The sequence below is a fragment of the Erithacus rubecula genome (genome assembly GCF_903797595.1).
Source record: "Erithacus rubecula genome assembly, contig: scaffold_875_arrow_ctg1, whole genome shotgun sequence".
In the NCBI taxonomy this organism is placed as follows: Eukaryota; Metazoa; Chordata; class Aves; order Passeriformes; family Muscicapidae; genus Erithacus; species Erithacus rubecula.
This window is the reverse complement of record NW_027635461.1, coordinates 1-21,766: the sequence shown is the minus strand read 5'-3', so window position 1 is coordinate 21,766 and position 21,766 is coordinate 1. Positions and strand designations below refer to the sequence as shown.

At 53.4% G+C, this 21,766-nt stretch overlaps 1 protein-coding gene and 1 long non-coding RNA gene across 2 annotated transcripts; both read right to left on the bottom strand.

The window, feature by feature from the left end:
- Positions 1 to 7,482: 7,482 nt before the first annotated feature.
- LOC306816746 lies at positions 7,483 to 8,546 on the bottom strand. Its single transcript, XR_013777770.1, has 3 exons — positions 8,339 to 8,546; positions 8,062 to 8,170; positions 7,483 to 7,622 (listed from the first exon to the last, which is right to left on the bottom strand). It is a non-coding gene; the product is annotated as an uncharacterized lncRNA (long non-coding RNA).
- A 347-nt stretch (positions 8,547 to 8,893) lies between these two features.
- On the bottom strand, positions 8,894 to 11,287 carry LOC306816747 (serine/threonine-protein kinase pim-1-like; the record flags this gene model as incomplete). The annotated part of the gene is made up of 5 exons (XM_079333183.1): positions 8,894 to 8,999; positions 9,721 to 9,808; positions 10,422 to 10,788; positions 10,994 to 11,044; positions 11,168 to 11,287. The coding sequence occupies 5 exons, from the start codon at positions 11,285 to 11,287 to the stop codon at positions 8,894 to 8,896; spliced, it is 732 nt and encodes a 243-aa protein (XP_079189309.1).
- Between the last annotated feature and the right edge of the window lie 10,479 nt (positions 11,288 to 21,766).

The window sequence follows — 21,766 nt, the reverse complement described above, 5'->3', positions numbered from 1 at the left end:
TAAGAAAAGACTTGTGAAAAATGCTGGCAAACATGCTCAGCTGTTTCCCCTGTAAGCACAGAAGCAAAAATTGCATTTGAAAATGTATCCACAGAGACATGGATGTTTTTTTAATCTTCCCAAAAGAGGGATACTTAGTAACATCTATTTGCCATTCCTGCAAGCTCTCCAACCCTCTTGGGTTGGTGGCTCCTGTAGCAGGAAGTGGCAGAACTAGCTGGCAGTCAGGGCAAGCTCGTACAATATTTTGTGCTTGCTCTAAGGTAATGTGAAAATCTCGTTTAATTGCCTGTGCATTTTGGTGAAAGAATGCATGGCTCAATTTTGCTTGTTCAATAGTGTTAGGCAGAGTTATTGCAGCAAGCACTGAGGTATCTTCCTCATCAGAGACAGCTGATGCCAATGCATCTGCTCGAGCATTTCCCTCTGCCATAAATCCTGGGAGGCCTGAATGGGCCCTTATGTGGGAAATAAAATAAGGATTAGTTCTGTGAGATAGGATTTGGTAAAGACAGGTAAGCCAAAGACATAACTTGTTCACATCCTTTAGAACTGATCCCTCAATTCTCTTGACAATATTAGCAACATGTGCTGAGTCAGTTATCAAGTTGAGAGATTCTGGAAAGAGCTGAAAAGCCCTTACAACTGCTGCTAATTCTACAATCTGAGGAGAACCTTCAACCTTTTGAACATCTTGTTCCCAAGCTTTTGTTTCCATATTTTGCCATGTAACTACTGAATTGTGCATTTGCCCTGATCCATCAGTGAAGACAGTAATTGCTTCTAAAGGTTCTTCACTGATCAGAGGTTTTTCTTTGTAGCATAATTTAGCTTTGATCATTTTGTGTGCCGGATAGTGAATGGAGCAAACGCCTGAAAAATCAAGCAAGGCATACAGCAAGTCTTCTGATTTTTGCATTGCCCATTCAAAATAATTTTTCTTCATGGGCAAATAGATAATTGCAAATTCGCAACCTGCTATTGAAAGAAGCCTTGCTCTACCTTTGATGATGATCTGAGACATCATTTCTAAGGATGTGAGGATTGTCTTTGGTGACCTGTAAGAAATGAAAACCCATTTAATCATTAACAAGGGATCTTTTTGAGAGGGGTCCCATTGAAAGATGAGACCACACAGAGTCAGCTCTTGTCCTAAAATTGCAAGGAAAAAGGGTTTATCTGGCATACAGCAGTGTGCCTGCCTGGTTCGCAGGGCTCCTGTTTGAGCTGCCAGTGCAGCGGTTTGTGATGTCTGTGCACTAAGAACCCTTTCAAGCTGTTCTGCGAGGGTTTTTCCCAATTCATTTGCTTGGATAGAAGCCACGTGCTGCGGACTTCCGATTTTATTGCAGGCATCTATCATTTCGGGCACTGTTGGTTTGTCCTTCGCCATGGCTTTGATGGCCCTTTTACATTCTATATTGGCATTATTTTCACTGATGTCTCTTATCATTATTGGACGAGCAATGTCGTCAGTACACTGCCTTTCAGAAGCCTGGATTACTCTATCCACAAATGTGGTGAAAGGTTCAGCTGGGTCTTGGGTAATCAGGTTGTAGGACTTTTCAAAGACTCCTGCAGGCTGAACCTGCAGAAATGCCTTGCGTGCCATTTTCTTAATATCATCTAAGGCTGCTCTGGGAAGATTCACCTGATCTTCATTTTTGTCATCGGGATGGTCACCAGATAACTTAGATATGGTCAGAGCACGCAGCTCTACATCCGTACTATCTCTGTAAGTTGCTAATATTTCTGTGAGCATCCTTTTCCACTTCAATTCCCATAGGAGATATTGTGAGTCAGTAAGCGTGACCATCGCGAGGTTCTTACAATCATTCAGGTAGTGTATGTCCATCCAGTGTACTTTTTAGCACCTGTTTGAAATAGGGTGATGCAATGCCATTATCCCTTAATGCCTTCCTTAATTCCTTAATCTCATGGGACGGAATGGGAGACCACCTCCTGGGACCACCGGGCTGGGGATTAAAGATGACAGGTAGTGCCATCACATTAAGGCATTCATCTTTACAAATGTCCCGTCTAATTTTTGCCAGTCCGTCAATACGGAAGCATCATAATGTTTTTGTGGTTTCAAATCTGGCGGGGTTTGAGGATGCAGCGTCGCAGTTTGAAGCTGAGATGTCTTTTGCACGATAGGCAAAGTATTTGCAGGTGTAAAATAGTTCCTTGTTTGTTCCATTATTAACGGGGGTGCTATGGCGTCACCTCCCCCTCTGTCCTGTAGAAATGCGTCTGAACTGGGTGGATTCGGCGGTAGGTGCGGTGGTACTGCTGGAGGCTCTCGGTGTACCGGGATGGTGACTGCGGAGCCGTCATTGAAACGCTGGGATATGCGCCACATTTAGGTCCGGCATAGGGAAAGCTGCAGAGGGATACGTTTGAGGACAGGCACTGGGACCCAGGAGCGGCGTGGAGAGCGCAGGCGGCGCTGGCGAGCTCCGTGCATGTGCTGCGGTCGTGTCCGGAGCGGCGGGGCTCATCATGGCGGGCGGCTGCATGGCGGGCTGCGGGCGGCCGGCTCCGGCGAGTTGTAGGGAGGGTGGAGCAGTGCTGGCATAGGCGGGCAGTGGAGCTGTGTTCGGGGGACCAGCAGCGGGAGTCGGGAGCGGGGCGGACTGCTCTGGACCGAGAGGGGCCGGGAAGGGCAGAGACTGCGCTGGCGGGCACGGACTGCGGCGCTGTCTGCGAGAGAGCCGTGTCCGCAGCGGGAGACAGAGACGGGGCTGCAGCGGGGGCCGGATCAGAGACTCATCAGGTGGCGTGGGAGCTGCACACGCAGTCATGGCCAGGGCCATATGCGGTACAGGCGCCCCGGCGGATCCGGCGGCGGTGACCGGGGGCTGCGCCGCCGCTAGCGACACGGAATAGCCGCCGAGCAGCGGCGGCTCGGCCGCGGCCACGCTCCGGACGGGACGGTGCGAGCGGCGGCTCCACGGCCAGCGCGGCTGCGGGGCCATGGCCAAGCGGAAACGCTTTGCCGCAGGCGAGCTCCGGCGGCTGGTTCACTGTCCGACAGGCTCCCCCCGGTGCGGGAAAGGTGACCGCCCCCCGGGGGCACCTGCACGGAGTGAAACGGCGCGGTCTGGCTGGCCGGGGCTGGGGATTGCAGCAGTGGTGTGTTTATCAAAGCCGTGGACACAGCAGAGTGCTGGGCATGTAACGCGCCGGGCACAATGGGCTCCACGTGCGTAATGGCGGCGGCGCCTGGCGGTGGGGGGGTGCAGGGGAAGCCATGGGCAGGGGGGAGGAGGGCAGGGGCGGCGCGGCGGCAGCAGCAAGCAGCGCGGTCGCGGCGGGGCAGGGGCGGGCAGGCACGCAGGGGCAGGGTCGGTACGCGGCGGCACAGGGGGCTGGGAGTCGGGACAGGGACGGCTGCGGGCACCGAGGGGGCGAGGCTAGGACGCGGCGGAACGGCGGGCGGAAACGCGAGGATGGCATCCGAGGCGGCGGGATCGGGGGGGATGAGGGGGGAAGCCAGCGGCAGGGCAAACGCAAGGGGTCCGGGAGCCGCGGGAGGGGCAGAGACAGGCGGGAGGGGGGGCGCGGGGGGGACGGGGCCGGGGCCGGGTGTGGACACCGAGGGGGCAGGCACAGGAGCGGCAGATGGCGCGGGGAAAGGGGCGGTGGGAGCAGCGGGACGGGTCACAGGATCAGGGGTCTGCGGGAGCGGGGTCCGGAACGGCGGGAGGGGAGGGCGCAGTGGCAGGGGTCTGCGGGAGCGGGGATGTCGGGGCTGCGGGGTCCGGGAGGAAGATGGAAGGCTCATCGCTGTGCGAACTGGCGATCGTGGGGGGTTGTTATGGGTTATGTTTTGACTAGCTCCTCTCCCTACCCCCCACCATGGAGCTGCCGGCCCCTCCCCCAGGCTGTTTTATCTAGCCAGGTGTTTTTCGGCTTTTGGGGCTTTTCGCTGCTGCCCCTAGCTGCTCGCTGCTTTCGCTGCTGCTTCTGCTGCCCCCCCCCCTCCCCCTCCGCTGCTTCAGCTGCTTTCCCCCCGGCTGCCTAAACTGCCCCTCTCCCTTCCTTCCCCCCCCCCCCCCCTCATCCCTAAGATTTGCACCGGCTCCAGAGGGAACGGATCTGAACTTCGGAGACCACCTCTGGAAGTCTGCCAAAGAAGCTCTGCTGCCCTTCCTGGCGAAGATCTGCCGAGTTCATCTCAAATCTGGGTCTGTGCTGGGAAGTGTTTCTTTTGTATTTTGTTAATAAAAAGTTTTTTTCCACTTTCCCCTGAAGAAAATTCTTTCCGAGCTTGGTGAAGGAAGGAATTGTAAGGGGGGGAGGGGGCCCTTTGGAGGTCTTTTTCCTAAAATTTGTCCTAAACTTGGACACTTTGTCAAGAATTTATTCATAAAGAATTATAAGGCTGGAATTGAACCTTTGTATAACTTTGTCCCTCAACATTAAGGAGGGAAATCTAGAAGTATTTATATGCATAGAGATATGGTTGATTATGATCATGATTAGGCAAAAAGGTCTTAATCAGAATTACTTACTGAACAGTTTAGGAGCTGTAACATCTATTTTAATATCATGCCTTAGGAAGCAATTTTGAAGCAAGTGTATCAAAGCAGAACTAAGTAGAGATGGGTGTCACTCCCCCAGACCAACGCCCCTGGGCAAATCTCCTTAGCTCAGCCTCAAGCAGTGACCTTGAGGGGTGTCTCCAATCCAGGGAAGAATCTCCACACACCCCTAAGAAGGGAAATGTCAGGAGATGCTGCCACTAATAATTGGGACAGGGCTTTTCTAGTCTGAAGTGCTGTCAGTCAGATGCGCCCAGGCTGTGTCAGCTGAGCAGCTCTGCATGAAGTTCTCAGTGGTGGCACTTGGTTGTTCCCTGCTCTGGGGATTTTCCCAGCTCTGCCACAGCTTCAGCTCCCTCTCAGGATGTTGAAGTTTGGGATGGAGGAGTCAGGCTGGTTTCAGCATTATTCACCCCAAAAGCAGCAGTGATCCCCCTCCTTCATTTCCCACTGGGGGCTTTGCAAACAGAGCCTTGTTGGAGCTGTTGGAGCCCATTGCAGGCAGAGCCTCCTGCTCCAGCAGGAACTGCCTTTCCTGGGCCATGGCCAGGCCAGGTCCTGCTGCAGGAAAAGCCCCAGGCAGCCCCAACACAGGGAAGGGCTCAGGAACAAGTGCAGAGTGCCATGGTGGGAGCTGTGCCAGGGAGAGCCTGAGACAGCAAAGGCACCTTGGCAGCAGCAGCTGCTTCCAGGGCATGGCCAGAAGCCTCCCTTGGCAAGCCGGCCTGGTGGCCACCAGAGCAGAGCTGCTGCCTCAGGGGGATTTCTGGCTGGGCTCTGCCCCAGCCCACAGAGGGAGCTCAGCCCTGGCTCTGGCACAGCCCTTGTGCCTGGGCCCTGCAAAGCCCAGAGGTCACCTGTGCCACCCTGGTGCCCATTCCCTGGCTCTGGCACGGTCACTTCTGTGCTTGCTGCTGCCTCCAACACTGCACCCCCTCATCTACAGCCTGAGGGACCAGGAGCCTGAGGATGCCCAGAGGAGATGAGCACTCTGTGCTTTCCAGAAACAATAAAGTGCCTGTTTGCTTCTGCAGAGCATTCAGAATGGAACTCATTACAGACTGTTCAGACTGCTATTTTCATTAAGAGATGCCATTAGTCACAGTATTGCTACATCACTATCTACAGTGCTTGTGTTCAGCAGAGACAGTAAGGAGCCATGACCACTGTGCATTGAGGTAAAATAAAGTCCTGATCTGCCCTGTGTGACCAAGATCCTTCCTCTGCCCTTCTGTATCTCTGCAGGGGCAGTGCCTGTGAGCAGAGGTGGTAGGAAGAGACTCCCAGCACAGCAGCACAGCCAGGGACAATGGCCCTGGCTCTTCCCACATCTGCTCTTCCCAACTCCACCCTATCCTTGATATCCCTTCTGTGGCTGTGAGGCTGCAGTGCTCTGGCAGCTTGGTCACTGTCCTGCTGCGTGTCCCTGCTGTGAGCACAGGCAGGGACAGGCCATGGGCACTGCTGGGACACAGCTGGGCTCCAGCACAGCAGTTCCATCAGCAAAGGCATTTCCTGAGGGCAGGGCAGGAAGGCTTTGCTCTCCTCCAGAGTCAGGAACAGGAACAGGCCCAAGGAACAGACTCTGAAGAGGCTCCTTGTGTTCCCTGTTCTCCCAGGGCTCTGTGGGATGAGATCAGGGTCCCAGTGTGGCCATCGAGGGACTCAGGTCTGGGTCAGGTATGTCTTGTTGGTGGCCAGTGCCCATCAGATGGTGAATGGTGTGTGCTGAACCTTGCTGGGGCTCTGCAACTTGTCCCAGGGCTGATGGCAGGGCAATGTTTGTCTGCAGGGCCTTGGGAGCTGCCAGGAGAGCACAGGGGACCTGCAGGGACAGGGTGACCCGGGGAGCAGCAGGGAGTGGAGCTCACAGGCCTGCCCACATTGGGTCACCCTGAGATCAAGGACTGAATGTCTGCTGTGACCAGAAGAGCTCTGAGTCCCAGGGACACAGCAGGCACAGGGAGAGGAGTCTGGGCACTGAGTGCTCTGAGCCCCAGGGACACAGCAGGCACAGGGAAAGGAGTCTGGCACTGAGTGCTCTGAGCCTCAGACACCTTCCCCAGGAGAATCCAGGGCAGCCCCAAGGGCATCTGGCAGCCCTGGAACAAGGCAGGCTCCTCTGAGCCCCTCCACAGCCCCAGCAGAGCCTGTGTGGGAGGGGGTCAGTGCAGGGAGCACCATCAGCTGCCTCTGTGTCCCAGGCTGAGCAGCAGAGCCCAGCAGAGGCAGCCCAGGGCCCCGGGCAGCACAGCCCCCGTGCTCTGCAGAGCAGCAGCCCCAGCTCGGGCTCTGGGAGCAGGGCAGGGGCTGCAGCAGTGGCTGCTCAGGCCAGCACAGACGTGTTCCCCTGGCACAGGCTCTGTGGGCAGCTGGCATGTGCCAGGAGCAGAGCAGGAGCCCCTGGGATGCAGAGAAGCCCTGGAAAGAGGCTGCCCTGTCCCTGGGGCAGCAGCAGCTGCCTGAGGAACCCTGGGGCCAACTCTGCTGCTGTGCTGGGCAGCGGGGCTGGCCCGGGGGCTGCAGGAAATGCCCAAGCTGAGGATCTGCTGAGCATTCCAGACACAGAGTGGCTGTCCCTGACCTGCAGTGCCTCCAGTTGTTGCTGCAGAAGGTAACCATGACTATGTCACCTGCACTGTTGGGCTGGGGCAGGGACAGGGAGAGGAAAAGAAGGAACCCTAGGTAATGTAAGTCTCTGCAGTGTCAGAATGGTGCCCATGGTTCCATGGAGCCCCACAGTCCCACAATGGTCTCCTCGTCACACCAGGCCCCACAGTGTCACAAGGCATCTTTGGTTCTATGGGGCCCACAATATCTGCTTTGCCAATGGGCAAGGTCAGCACCGAAGACACGGACACCAACTTAAGGAACAGAGTAATTTATATAACGCAAAAGTGCAAAGAATTAAAAAAAAAAAAAAAGCTGGCTGGGCACAAGTGGGGCAGCACAGCAAACAGGGAGCCTGCGAGTCTCTTCCAGAGACTGCTCTGCCTGAACAGCTCAGCCAGCGGGAAGGAGCTGCTCCACACGGGAACCAGGAACAGAAGACACTCCTATTTTATGGCATGTTTTCTGTTTTAAACTAAAGAAAAAGAAAAAGAAAAGAAGAAACCTCTATAAAATGTGAAAGATAAAAAAAACCCCCAAGTTGCAGTGAAAAATATTCCGTAACTTTTAATTCAGTTTAATAACTGATCTTTGGCAGCAGAAAACTCAGTTATTTACTTTGTAAATGAGTTGATGACATTGATCCATTTTACTGGCCTCAGTAACCTTTTTTAAAAAGATTTTGAGGTTTATTTCCAATATAGTTATTTTAAATTGTGGTGGAATTGGAGTGAAGCAAGAAGAAATTGTTTTGTGCCCTGCCAGCTCCTGGCAAGACTGGCAATCTAAACTCTGTCACTGCCCAAATCCTTTAGGAGATGCTCTTCCTTCTCACCCTGTGAAAGAGCTGCACATTCCCTTTGAAACTGTCAGGGGCTTCTTAAAGATGGAAAGTCACACTTACAGCTTTTTGCTTGGTTTGGGAGTGCAGAACGGAAATTCTCCTTCCATCAGCTCCAGGCTGCACTGCCTTAGGAACACGGCCCCTCGCCAGGTTTTGCCCACTCGTGGCACTTCTAGAGGAAGAAGAAAGTGCAACTGCACAATTCCAGCCAAAAAGAATGAAGAGTGGACATCCTGTGGAAATCCAGAGGTTCAGCTGGCACCGTGGAGAGTGTGGGTTCTTGCCCATTGGGTGTGTGTCCCTAACAGCAAACCCTTGGCCTGCAGGAGCATCTCACTCACCTGCAAAGCAGAAAGCTCAGGCGGTGCGCTCGGAACGGGCTCGTCTGGTGCAAAGCTGTCAGAGCCCTGTGAGGGCAGAGCCCTGTGCCCAGGGCTGAGCCCAGCAGAGCCCTGGCACAGCCCAGAGCTGCCTCAGCATCCGCAGAGCCCGGCTGCAAGGAGAGAAACCAGAACCCGCCCGTCAGCCGAAGGCTCCTGTCCCCCTTGTCCCGACCCCGCAGTGCCCAGGCCGTGCTGGCTGTGCCCAGAGCTGGGCACAAACCTCCCAGTCACTGCTGCCCCTGGGAGCAGAGCAGGAGGGCAGCACGTGTGCCCAGCCTGCAGCCACCATGGCACACCCAGCCCCTCAGCAGCTGCCCAGAGCCAAAAAGCAGCTTGGCAGCCTACTGAAGACTTTGTGGCATCCACCCCAGTAAGAGGGGGAGCCTTTGGTGCCTGGCCAGGCTGTGCCATGCCCAGATCTGGAAGCTTCCCCCTGGCTGTGAACTCACTTGCAAACGGGGTGCAGAGTGTGTCTCTGAGGAAGGTGCCAGAATCAAAGTCCATCATCTTCAGCTGGCCAGGTTGAGGAAGAGATTGTTGTCCTTGAGGTTGTCCTTGGTGTCTCCAGCAGCAGCCCCACCTGGTACAGCTTCTCCAGGGACTCCTTCTGTTGTCCTGGGGGCCAGACCAGGCTGTCAGTGTTCTGCCCAGGGCCCCAGCCCTTGGTGGACCAAATAAGCAAAACTAGGTGGGAAGGTGGCCACCAGTGCTTGCCACCCCAGGTCTCCAGCTCAGCTCCAGCCCAAGAGCTGTGTGTTCCCTTCTGATGACCCCTGCTCAGAGGTAAAGGCAGGCTGGTTTGGACTGCCACTGATTCCCAAGAGATGTGTGGAGCTGTTACTTGCCAGGCCTCTGGATGCAACTGTGCAACGTGCATCTCTCCCATCTTCTAGGGCAGACGAACGCCCTGCAGCCAAGGATGGTGGAAAAGGTCTTGTAAGGATGGCCTGTCCAAGGGTTGCATGGACAAACACCTCTTAATAATATCTTGGCACTCTGAAGAGAGAAAGCAGAAATTGCCAGTCAGTTGGAGAAGTTGCCCCCCCCCATTCTCATGCCCAGGCCATTGCTGGGTGTGCCCAGAGCTGTGCCTAACTTCCCCATAGATTCTCTGTTTGGAGACGAGCAGGAGAGCAGGACCTGTGCCACCCCTTCAGCAGCTGCCACAGCAGGATGCTCATGAGCCCGCTGCTGTCTCCCAGCACTGGTATTCCCTCCCAGAGATGCCCAGAGATGAGGATCCATCCCCTTGAGAGAGCCGCCGTGGGAACAAGATTCGTCCCCAGATCGTCTCCTGGCCCCTCCTGAATGGTGCTTCCCTGTGACCAGGTGGTACAGCAGGAGGCCCAGGGACCAGATCGTTGCTGCCTCGCCGTGGTAGCGTTGGTGGTAGATCCACTCTGGGGGGCTGTAGGACAGAGTTCCTATGGAATACAGATGGAGCTCATCAGGGGAATGCTGCTGCTCCCAGAGCCTGGCCCCAGCATCCCTGGACATGGCGGGGCTGCAGCAGTGGCACAGGGGGTGACCTGCTGCCTCCTTGCGAGCACCTGGCTCTTGTGTACAAATCTGGGGTTGGAAAAGAAGCCACTGGTATTGGGAGAGGGCAGTAGAAGCCCTGGGAAGGCCCAGCTAGGACACACAGAAGAAAAACCCACCCAGTGGTGGGAAAAAACCCACTCTCCTCCCTGCTTGCATTGCCCCCAGAAAACACTAATAAGCTAAGGCAAACAAGAGCAGCAAAGCAGTCCAAGCCCTTCCTCGCCTGCACACCAAACTGAGCAGTGCCCAGGTCTGACCCCCCTCTCTGCCACCCCCATGGGGTTTGTGTCAGGCTGGCTGCCCCAGCTCCAGCCACGGCTGAGTGGCTGGTGAATGAGGTTGGCAGAGCTGGCAGCTGGCCCCCCTCTGACCCCCACCCAAGAGCAACTTGGCTGCAGAAGCAATGCCATGGCCTGCAGCAAAGGGGGAAATCCCTGGTGCCACAGCCAGGCTGGGCCATGAGATGCCCAGGAGCATCCCCCAGGCTCGGCTCACCTGCAAACTGCGTGTAGACTGTGTCCTGGAGGAAGGTGCCACAGCCGAAGTCAATCAGTTTGAGCTGCCCGCTGTCCAGGTCGATGATGATGTTGGCCGGTTTGATGTCCCTGTGCAGGACCCCGCAGCTGCTGCAGTGACGCACGGCCTCCAGCACCTGGCGAAACAGCCCCCGCGCCTCCTCCTCCGGCAGGAATCTCCGAGCCGCGATGAAATCACGGAGGTCCTGACATCGCTCTGGACGCTCCATCACCAGCAAGAAGCAGCTGGGCAGCTCAAACCACTCCAGCAGCTGAATGACTCCAGGGAACCCAGTGGACACCTTGTCCAGGAGCACGATCTCCAGGGGCGCACGGGCGCCGTCGGGCTGCGCGAGGAGCACGATGCCGTCAGCGGGGCTGAGGCCGTGCCAGGGCTCTGGGGCTCCTCAGCCAGCCCGGGATGCTCTGCACCCCCCCGCTCACCCCACGCCCGCTCTCCCTGCAGGGCTCCCGGAGGCTCCCACCCTGCCGGGCCCCGGCTCCTAGCCACCCGGCACGCCCCGCCTTCTACCGCTGGCCCCATTCACTCACCAGCTCGCCCCAGTGCTGGATGCGATCCCGTGGCACGCATTTGATGGCGACCTGCGAGCAAGAAGCGGCAGCCGGCTCAGCTTACCGCCCGCTCCGCCACGCCCTGGAGTCCTCCTCTACCTCCTCTTTCTCCTCCTCCACCCTCCTCCGCCCGCCGCCGGCCCCGCCACTCACCGGGGCGCCGTCCGCGAGACGCGTCCCCGAGAAGACGCTGCCGAAGCCGCCTCTGCCGAGCAGCGAACCCATCCGGTACCGCTCCTGCAGGGCCTCCTGCGCCTCCCCTGCGGGCGACATGCAGCCATCAGCGCTCGGCCCTGGGGCCACACACTGCCCCCAAGCGCTCCCCGAGCGTCCTGGGCTGGGCATCCCCACCCACCCCGGGCCCTGGCGGAGCTCGGGCTGGGGGAGCCTCAGCGGGGGCGGCGGGAGCGGCTGTGCCGCGTGTGCCCTCCCCGGGCCCCGGGAGGAGCCAGAGATGGGGCTGGGGCCGGGGCTGGGACTGGGACTGGGACTGGGACTGGGACTGGGACTGGGACTCGGACTGGGACTGGGACTGGGACTGGGACTGGGACTGGGACTGGGGTTGGGGCTGGAGCTGGAGCTGGAGCTGGGACTGGGACTGGGACTAGGACTGGGGCTCGGGCTGGAGCCGGGGCTGGGTCTGGGACTGGGACTGGGACTGGGGTTGGGGCTCGGGCTGGAGCTGGGACTGGGACTGGGATTGGGACTGGGGCTCGGGCTGGAGCCGAGGCTGGAGCTGGAACTGGGACTGGAACTGGAGCTGCAGCTGGAGCCGGAGCCGGGGCTGGGGCCGGGACAAGCGGAGCCAAAGAAAAGCGATGCCTCCCCAGCCCCAGGCACTGTTGCCCGCCCAGCAGCGCCACCTCCAGTACAGCCAGAGCGGGGTGGAGGCAGGACTGCGACGGGATGGGCGGGGAGGGGGCGGGGGGGGGGGGGCGGCGACGGGGCAGGGGCAGCCCCGCCCGGGGCCGGGGGCGGGCTGGGAACATGGCCCGGAAGGGGAAGAGGGGGAGAAGGTAAGAGAGGCAGAGGGTCGGGGAACGGGACACCGGGGAAGAGGGTGCGGGAATGCGGGAGAGGGAGAGGAACAAGAGATCCAGAGGATCTGTAGACTCGCTGCTTCTACTGCCGCTGTTGCTGCTGCCGCTGCTGCCGCTGCTGCTCTCGCAACTGAACCCCCGGGGCCGTTTGTCCGTGTGTTCGTTTCTCCGCGTGTTCGCTCGTCCGCGTGTCCGTTCCACGCTCGCCCCACTCGCCCCATGGCCGAGCCCCGCGCGCCCCGGGGGCAGCCCCTGAGTCTGTCCCGGAACGAGAACTTTGCCCTGTTGAGCCAAGCCCCAAGTCCTGACTCCCGCACGGTGACACGGGAATCCCCTGGGTCCCTGCTGTGCACTGGTCCTGCTGAGGCTCAGACACTCTCGGGGCTCATTCCCTGGCTGGAGGATTCCTGCCCGAGCCAAGCACTGCCCTTATATCTCCAGCATTGCTTTCCAGCAAAACCAGGGCAAGGCAAACTGTTTGTAGCTTATGATATTTTAGAGTGTCTAAGACTCACAAGTCATTGATCTTAGAGGTGAGATCCATTTGGACTTAATGGCATGGAGAAGCAGTGCAACACTAAAACACTAGAAAAGGGGAGCATAGAAATAAACACATGAAAACATCTCGGATTGTTTCTTTCCATTTTCATTTCACTTCTGGAAAGCTGTTTCACTTTTCCAAGAATCTTCTCCACAGTCCTGTCTGCTCTTTTCAAGAGCCTTTCATTGAGAAGAAGGTCCAGCTTCTGTCACAGGCTGTGCCACCAATGCAGCTTCTCTTGGCTTTCCACACTGTGTCTGCAGCACGAGTTGTGCAGCAAAGCAGGACAAATGTTTGGAGAACTTTACAACTTATCCTTTCTTTTCCTTGTGGACTGAGGAGTTGTGCCATTGGTAAGGTTTTCATTGTGATTGTTCCAAGCTTGGAAAACAGGAGGTGGTACCAGGAATTGTTAGGGAATGCAACCCTGACTGGACTCAGAGAAAGAATCTCCAGAGCCTCCAGCTGGAAGTGGAGAGTTGTGTGATAATCATTCCCGCGTCTCCATGGACACCTGCAGAGTAACCTAGACCGTGAAAATGGGCTGACAGCCGTAGTTTGTTTCTGTGCTCAGTTTAGATCATTCTACATCTCTTGCACTGGTATAAATCAAGAGCACAATCTGTTCATGATAAGCACTAGACCAAGCTGGACTGCCCAGAGTAGATGACAAAAAGAATCTCAAAAGGGGAAATGCAGGTGAACTTTGTGGACTTGGTGAACATTGTCTGCAAGAAGGGTAGTTTTTTCTAATAATTTCTAGTCCATTCCTTGTGCTTTTATCCTTCTGAGAAGGCCATTTGCATCCCAGATTCCTCATCAAAGGAGAACCCTGAGCTTGTGGAACTGTGTGTCTCTGCTCCTCTCAGGGACACTCAGAGTGAGACAGGAAGCAATTTTGAAGCAGTTGTATTAAAGCAAAACCAGTTATTAAGTGGAGATTGATATCATTCACCCAAACCAAAAACTTTGGCTCAGCCTGGAGCAGTGTCCTTGAGGGGTGTCCCCAGCCCAGGGAGGAAGGCCCACACCCCCCAAGGAGGGGAATGTCAGGACACGCTGCTGTTACAATCTGGGACGGGGCTTTTCCAGTCTGGGGTGCTGCCCTGTCACTCAGATGTGCCCAGGCTGTGTCAGCTGAGCAGCTCTGCTGAAGTTCTCAGTGGTGGCACTTGGTTGTTCCTTTCTCTGGGGATTTTCCCAGCTCTGCCACAGCTTCAGCTCCCTCTCAGGATGTTGAACTTTGGGATGGAGGAGTCGGGCTGGTTCCAGCATTATTCACCCCAAAAGCAGCGTGACCCCCTCCTTCATTTCCCACTGGGGGCTTTGCAAACAGAGCCTTGTTGGAATTTGAGCCCATTGCAGGCAGAGCCTCCTGCTCCAGCAGGAACTGCCTTTCCTGGGCCATGGCCAGGCCAGGTCCTGCTGCAGGAAAAGCCCCAGGCAGCCCCAACACAGGGAAGGGCTCAGGCACAAATACAGAGTGCCATGGGGGACCTGTGCCAGGAATATTATCAAGACCGAGAATGGGACTGGGAATACGGGAGGGGGACCGGGAACGGAACCGGGAATAGGGACAGGAACCGAGAGTACGAGGTTTTGTTGAAGCAATGATTTTGGATAAGGGTTTAGTTTCTTTTCTAACGTCCAGTGGTGATGAAGATGGGCTTGGTGTTCTTCTGGGAATTTAGTGGAGAAAGGCTTCTCTGATGTTTCTAATTTCATGTTTTATTTAGGTAGGAAATATTTAACTCTTCCCCTTGGGTACAGGGTATCTCAAATGGGATGATGTAATTTGATCAGTCCTGCAGTGAGACTTGATGGCTTATTAACAGAAGATATCTTCCTGGGCAAAGGATGGGTCCTGGAAGAGATAAAAACAGCTGTTCCACCAAGCACAGCTGGCCTATTAACAGAGGATATTCCCCCTGGAGTTATGAGGGATAGGTCATGGAAGAGATAAGGAGCACTGCTCCACCTGGTTTTAACAAATAATGGTAGAATATATACACTTCTGGTTACATCTTGCATTGCAGCCTAAGGCATTATCCACTCCTTATTCTATTACCATCTGCATCATACCTAAATTAATTCCTTCTTTAAACTCTGCGAGATAAATAGGTATTTAGATAGCTACACAGATAGACAGACAGATAGATAGATAGGTACATACATACATACATACAATGAAAGTTTACACACATTTCTTGCTTAAGATTAGGTTTTTTGTGGTTCACAACAGGTTTCTTTATCTTTCTGCATTACCTATCAAGTGTAACTAGGTTCTTGAGCAAGAACAATCTTACGGATGCATTTGCCTTTGCTTGAGGTGGGACTAATCTAAACAATCTAAAATACCTTTTATGTGCACTACAGGGACTTTATCCCCATCCGCTGCCTGCCAGGGCTCAGACTAGGCAGGACTCGCTTGAGTGATGGACTCTCAGGTGTTGACTATTTAGGTGGCTTTTGTTAAATTCATTTCTCAATTTTTGAAGGTTCCCCCACCAAGTGCCTTTCGGATAGTTTTAAGTAGTCTGTTGTACTCTTCAGCTTTCCTGGCAGCTGGAGTATGATAAGGGATATGATGTATTTATTCAATATCACGATTTTTGGCTCAGATGTTTCTAAGGCTGTTCTTGAAATGGGTCCTGTTTTCTGACTCGATTCTCTCAGGGCTGCTGTGTCTTTATAGGACTTGCTTTTTTGGGCTTCAGACGGTGTTTTGAGTAGTAGTGTGAGGTACAGGGTGGGTTTCTAATGATCTAGTGGTGGCTTCTACAATTGTGCTCACGTAGCACTTGCCTTGAGGGGTTTGAGGCAGTGTGATGCATTTCATTTGCTGGGCTTCTTTATACTTATATTTGGAATACTGCCCCCCATATTAGAGAGGCTTTATGGGCTTGGCTTGCTTGATTTTAGCACATGTCTTACAATTACAGATAACTTGAGAAATGCAATTTATAGTTAAATCTACTTTTCAGTTTTGTGCCTACTTATAGGTGGCATTTTTTTGCCTTGGTGCCTTGAAGCATTATGGGCCTATTGAGTTTGTAACAACTCTCCCTTATGTTGCTAATTTAAATTTATTGGTGACATCTCTATTTTTGCAGCTTGATCTACTTGCTTGTTGTTTTAGTGTTCTTTATTAGCCTAACTCTTGGGGATGTGGCTGCCTTCATGATGGACTTTTACAGATAGTTTCTCTGAGTGGCAATGTTTTTGCACTCATCAGCAGCCTCAATTGGTTTTCCTTTATGCTGTTAGCTGGCTTTTTTTTTTACCTTTCTAGCTAACTGCACAGAGGATTGGTTACTATTTATGATTCAGTATAAAGGTAGAGCTTTGGCCAGTTCTCTCTTTCAGCAGTGTCCAGGGCCAGCTGAATGGCTTTGAGTTCAGCAAGTGCACTTGATTCACCTTCTCCTTCAGTAGCTTGTGTGACTCGTCGTGTGGAGCTCCCTGCAGCCATTTTCCACTTCTGGTTCATCTCAACCATGAGACAGAAACTGTCAGTGACAAGAGCACAGCGTGTTTCTTGTGCTGGTAGTTGGTTGTATGGTGGAGTTTTTTAGCCTGGGTTACTTGTTTCTGCTCCTTTTTGTTAGTGAGACTAAAGTTTTTATCTTGTGTCCGGTTTTAAGTGTGTTTAAAATTTCAGGGTGATTTGTGTTTCTAATCCGGCCGTGCTGTGTGATGAGAGCAATCCATGGGCTCCATGTGGTGTGGGTGGCGTGGTGGGTAGAGGAGCCTTTTCTTTAAACACCCACCCCAGCACCGGGAGTCAGGGTGCCAGGAGGAGTTGTGCCTTTGTGATAATTTCTTTCAAGGTGGCTTGAACTTTCTTATTATAGACAGATAAGATTTTGGTGGGCTTTTGAGGTTTTTTGTGATTGTAGTTTTCTCCAGACTTGCTGTAACTTTGACTCTATAATTCTGGTGCTCGGCCTCGAGTCTCCCCAGGCACCTTCTGCTAAAGGCTCCAGGACAAGCCATTGTTCTTGGCTGCAGAGTAAAGCACATTCCTCACCTCTGGTCCCGTCCTGACTGGGCCAAGGGCACTGCATGAGCGATTTTCTGCTTGGTCTGGGTGAAGGTTTGTTGCTGGGCCACAGCTGGAATTGTTCTTCTTAGGGTGAGCAGACAGAGAGGGCTCACAAAGTGGCTGCACCCAGGAATGCATTCTCTAAAAACCTATGGCCCCTAGGAAAGCTTGTGTTTCCTTCTTGCTTGGTGGTGGAGACACTGTGATGATCTCATTGATCATTTCAGTGGGGATCTGGCTCTGTCCATCTTGCCACTCTACTCCCAGGAACTGGATCTCTCAGGCAGGTCCCTTGACTTTGCTCTTCTCGATGGGGAAACCTCCTTCCAGCAGAATCTGGATGATCCTCTCTCCTTTCTCAAATACTTTTATTGCCCTGTTCCTCCACACAATGATGTTATTGATGTATTGCAGATGTTTTGGAGCTTTTCCCTTTTCCAGTGCAGCCTGGATCAGCCCGTGGCAGATGGTGGGGCTGTGTTTCCACCCCTGGGGCAGTCGGTTCCAGGTGTACTGCACGTCCCTCCAGGTGAAAGCAAACTGAGGCCTGCACTCTGCTGCCAAAGGAATGGAGAAAAATGCATTGGCAATGTCAATGGTGCCACTTTGCTGCCTTGGGCTCCAGCTCCTCCTGGAGATCCAGCGTGTCCGGCACGGCAGCGCTCAGCACTGGAGAATCAATGACTGGGAGAGAGAGGGGGTCTACTGACTGCTGATCAGAATCCAAATTCACTCTCAGCTACATGTGCTTATATACCATTTTTAGGAAAGCTGGTAATTTTTTTACCACATTGTTTGGGTTAAACATCACACATAAAAGCTTACACATTTGCAACATTTCTATTTGATTCATTCTCTTTTCCTGTCACCAGTCTTGATGCAATGTTCTTGGAGTCTTCAAAGCTCTTCTTGCTCTTGCCAAGGCATCTTGGTTATCAAGCTGCTTATGCCTATTAAATCCACAGTACTCTGTCTGAGCTCCCACAGTGGAGTCACTTCTTTCAAGGCACAATAGCCTAGATTTCAGCCTAGTTTCAGCCTAGTTTTAGCCATTCCCCATATCATTTCAGTGTTGGACAGTGCTGCAGTGCCCAGAGCCCTGCCAGGCCCGGTGCCCCAGGACAGACACCCCGAGCCCCCCCTGCCAGGCCTGGCTTTGCAGGCCGGGCTGTGCGGGGCCAGAGCAATTGGCCGATGGACGCGGCCAGGGAGTTGTGCTCAGCGGCTCCATGGCCGGCTGCAGGCCGGGGATGAGGGGTGTCCCTCAGGGAGGCTCTGCCTGGGCCCCGGGGCTCTGCAATGGCTTTGGCAGTGGCCCAGAGAGGGGCTGGAGCTGCCCTCAGCACGGGCTGTGCAGGGACAGGAGCCGAGCGGGGCAGGGGCTGAGCAGAAGCGCTCGGGCTGCGCACGGAGGAGAAGCTCAGCGCGAGCCGGCAGTCGCTGCTGCCGGCCCAGAAAGCAGCCATGGGCTGGGCTGCATGGAGAGGAGCAAGAGCAGCAGCCAAGGGAGCTGAGCGTGGCCCTCGAGGCCGTTTCTGTGAGACCCTGCCTGGAGCTCTGCATCCGTGTGGGGGCCCCACAATGAGGAGGACGCGCAACTGCTAGAATGAGTTCAGAGGACTCAGAGGGAAACAAAGAGTGTGCAAGATAATCAGATATTTAATTTTTATTGTAATTATTTACTACTTCTACTGCTATTTCTTCTTTTCCTTCTTCTTTTTCTCCTTCTTCTTAATTTTCTTCTTCTTGTACTTTTCGTACTTCTTCCTCATCATTTCATTCCCATCCTTATTCTATTCTTATTCCTATTCTTATTGCATTCTTATTTGCATTCTTATTCCTATTATATCTTCTTCTTCATCTTCTTCTATTTTTCTATTCCTAACTACTATCCTATTTCCTATGTACTGCTACTGTTTTTTCATCTTCTTCAATTTCTTCTTAGCATTCCTATTCTGATTCTACTTTTTATGTTTATTTTGGGGTTTTTTTTGTTTTTTGAGGTTTTTTGGCTGGGATTTTGGTGGGGTTTTTTTTGTTTTATTTTGTTTTTTGCTACAACTACTACTATTTTTAAAGGCAACATTTATTTGTTTAGGTAGAGTTACTTGTGCCACGGTCCTGCTGCGGTCAGGCATTAGAAGAACTCCTTCTGGGCGGTGGCAGAGTCGCTGTCTCTGGAAGTGCTTGAGGTGTTGGATGTGGCACTTCAGGACACGGTTTCAGGTGATGGTGGTGGTGCCAGGCTGCCGGTGGGAATGGAATGCTGTCCTGGTGTCTCGTCTCCTCGGTGCTGCTCGGCATTCCAGCTGGGCACGCGGCACCAAGTGTCCCCCGGGCGCTGGTGTGGGGCTGGCGTCACACATCTCTGGAAACGCTTGGTCAATGGACTCTTCCCAGTCCGATGGTTCTTCATAACTGCTGACACCTCTGGGGAAGAGCTCATGTTCACTGTGTTCTTCCCAGTCAGACAAACACTGGGAGCCACCATCTCGTCCCTGGCTGAGACCTTGCTCTGAGAGTTCTTTGCATTTCGAGAATTCTTGGATGCTGCTGACATGACAGTGGGACAGCTCTTCCTGCTTCCATCCATCCCAACTGGAGGGCTTGTGGTAGCAACCGGCTTCTTCTGAGTACAGCTGTCCCCGGACTGGAGGGCTTCCAGCCCCTTGTTCTGATGCACTGATTAAAATGGTCTGAAATGGCTCTGCCTGAGTCAGGGTGCGAATGAGGCCATGTGCCAAAGTCAGTAGTGTGGGTTTTATTGGAGAGTAAATGAGAGACAGAGAGAATGACAGAGAGAGCAAAAGAGAAATGGAAAAGGGGTGGGGGGAGAGAAAGAGAGTGATAGAGAGACATTAAGTAGAAAACCTCAGCACTCTGTGGATCCCAGTGGCATCCTGCTGTCTGATGGAGAGCACCCACAGATCCCTTGGAGATGGATCCCCATGGCATCCTGTGGGTGCTCTCCATCTCCATGTTCTGGGGCTCAGGGTCCCCCACAAACACAGTTCAGGGGGTTGGTGCACACCTGGGCCGGGTGGGAAGGCCCAGGTACCTGCCCTGGCAGGGACAAGTCTGAGCCAGGCTCTTGCAGCAGCCTGTGCCTCTGTTGCATCCCTTTGCATCAGGAGCAGAGCTGTGCTGCAGGGCCTCAGCAGAGCCTGGGCAGCGCTTTGGGGCTGTTTGATGGATTCTGGCCCCTCCTCAGCTGCCCCTCACGGCAATGTCCCGTGGATTGGCCTTCCCGGGTGGGGATTTTCCAGCTGGGGCAGTTTGTGTGAGGGAGGATGGGTGTTCACTGCCTGTGAGCAGAGGTTACGCCACAGCCCCAGAACTGTCCTGGTCCCTCCCTGGCTGTGGGGAGTGTTTCAAACGCGGCCTCAGCAGATGAGCCTGTGGGCTGCGGCCTCCCCCAGCCCGAGCCTGGCCCGGGCTGATTTTCAGGTCAGCTGCTGGGTTTGGCTTTCTTGTGGATACATTCCCCTGCCTCGGTCTTGTTTCCTTGTCCCTAAACCAGAGGTAATTGAACAATGGTGTCACTTTTATTGTGCCTCAGGTGCTTTTAGGCAGCTCCAGTCCCAGCCCAAAGCTGCAGTCAGGGGCAGGAGGGCTGGGCCTGGTCTGTCTGATTTGGATGCCCGGGGCTCTGCCACTTGGTTTGTTATATCTCAGTCCGGGTGAGGCAGAAGCAGGCAAGTAGTAACACCCCTCTGGTCTGGAATGAAAAGCTCCTCCCTCCCATAGGACTTTGAAGGCACATATTAATCCCTTGAATTCTATTGGTTTATACAGTTCTTCCACCTCTGGTTGCCTCCTGGTGATTCTACTTGCATTCCCCCCTAGTGTCCCAGTCTGGGGTTCCTCCTCTGCCCCGAGATCACCCCAGAGGGACACGAAGGTGGTTCAAAACCTGGTTTTCCCCGAAGCCGCCGAAGAGAGACTGCCGGAGACATTTTCTCTTTTCCAAGTACAGTTTAATTGTTCCTTACTCTGGGACACTGCCTGGCCATAGCAGCGGTGTCTGCCTCAGCCTGGCATCCATGGTGGAATCTGCCTGGTCAATGCAAGGTCTTATCTTATATAGGTAGTACTACTATACATGTTTACAAATTTTACCAATACAATCAATTTTAATTAAATGGTCGCAGCCCTGATTCCCAACCAATCCAAGAGGCCACGTGTCACCCCACATGGATGACTGGAAGAAAGGAAAAGGGGTCCACCCCCCAAATTCTCCATCTTGCCCGTGTCCCTATCATAACAGTCAAGAAACCTAATTTATTCTACGTTCTAACATTCAGGACGTTCTCTACTCTCCTTATCCTTATTGGTCCTTTTTTCAGTGCTCCACCCCTGTTTCTGCATTGGTTCCCCTGGTTTTTTACCCCTCCTCTGCACCATTTTCCCTGTTCCCATTGGCCCTTGACCCTCAGATTCACCATTTCTTCCCTGTATTTAACCCTGTGGCCTCACCCAGTTTTCATCTTTGTCCCTGGACCCTGTTTGAGGCAATAAACTGTTCTTGGAGCTCCATACAAAGTCCCATCCTTACCCTGTGTTTGTTGGCAATGCAATAAGCGTGCTCCCGGCTTGGAGAGTGCTGATCGCTCGCACACACCTCTGAAAGCATACTGCTTCAGTTTCAGTCTCTTTATACAATTTAGCCATAACAGGCAAAAAAACCTTACATATTAATGTTTAAACTATTATCCATAGCATATCTGTCTCTCACAATCATTGAAAGAGGAAAATGCCTGTTTTAAGTGGAGCTTTACACCCAGATATCCTGGTGGTTCAGAATCAGATGAAACAAAGTCTCTAAGGCAACAAATTATAAAGGAACTAAGCAAAGTCATAAGAGAATACTGGAATCAGTTGTTGAGATAAGGAAGAAAGCAAATAAATTATTATATAACCCATAGTCAAACAGATAAATTGATAAAACAACTGCAGTAACAACAATAAAAGTAATAGCTATTATTGTTCTTTTCAGAGTTGCAAATTCCTAGGATCCAAAGAAAAACAGGAATGTGTATTAAGGGCAGCAGGCAAAGTCAAGTCATGATGTTTTTTCTATGATAATATCAGTTCTGTGCAGCTGCTTGAAAAATTTGCATGTAATA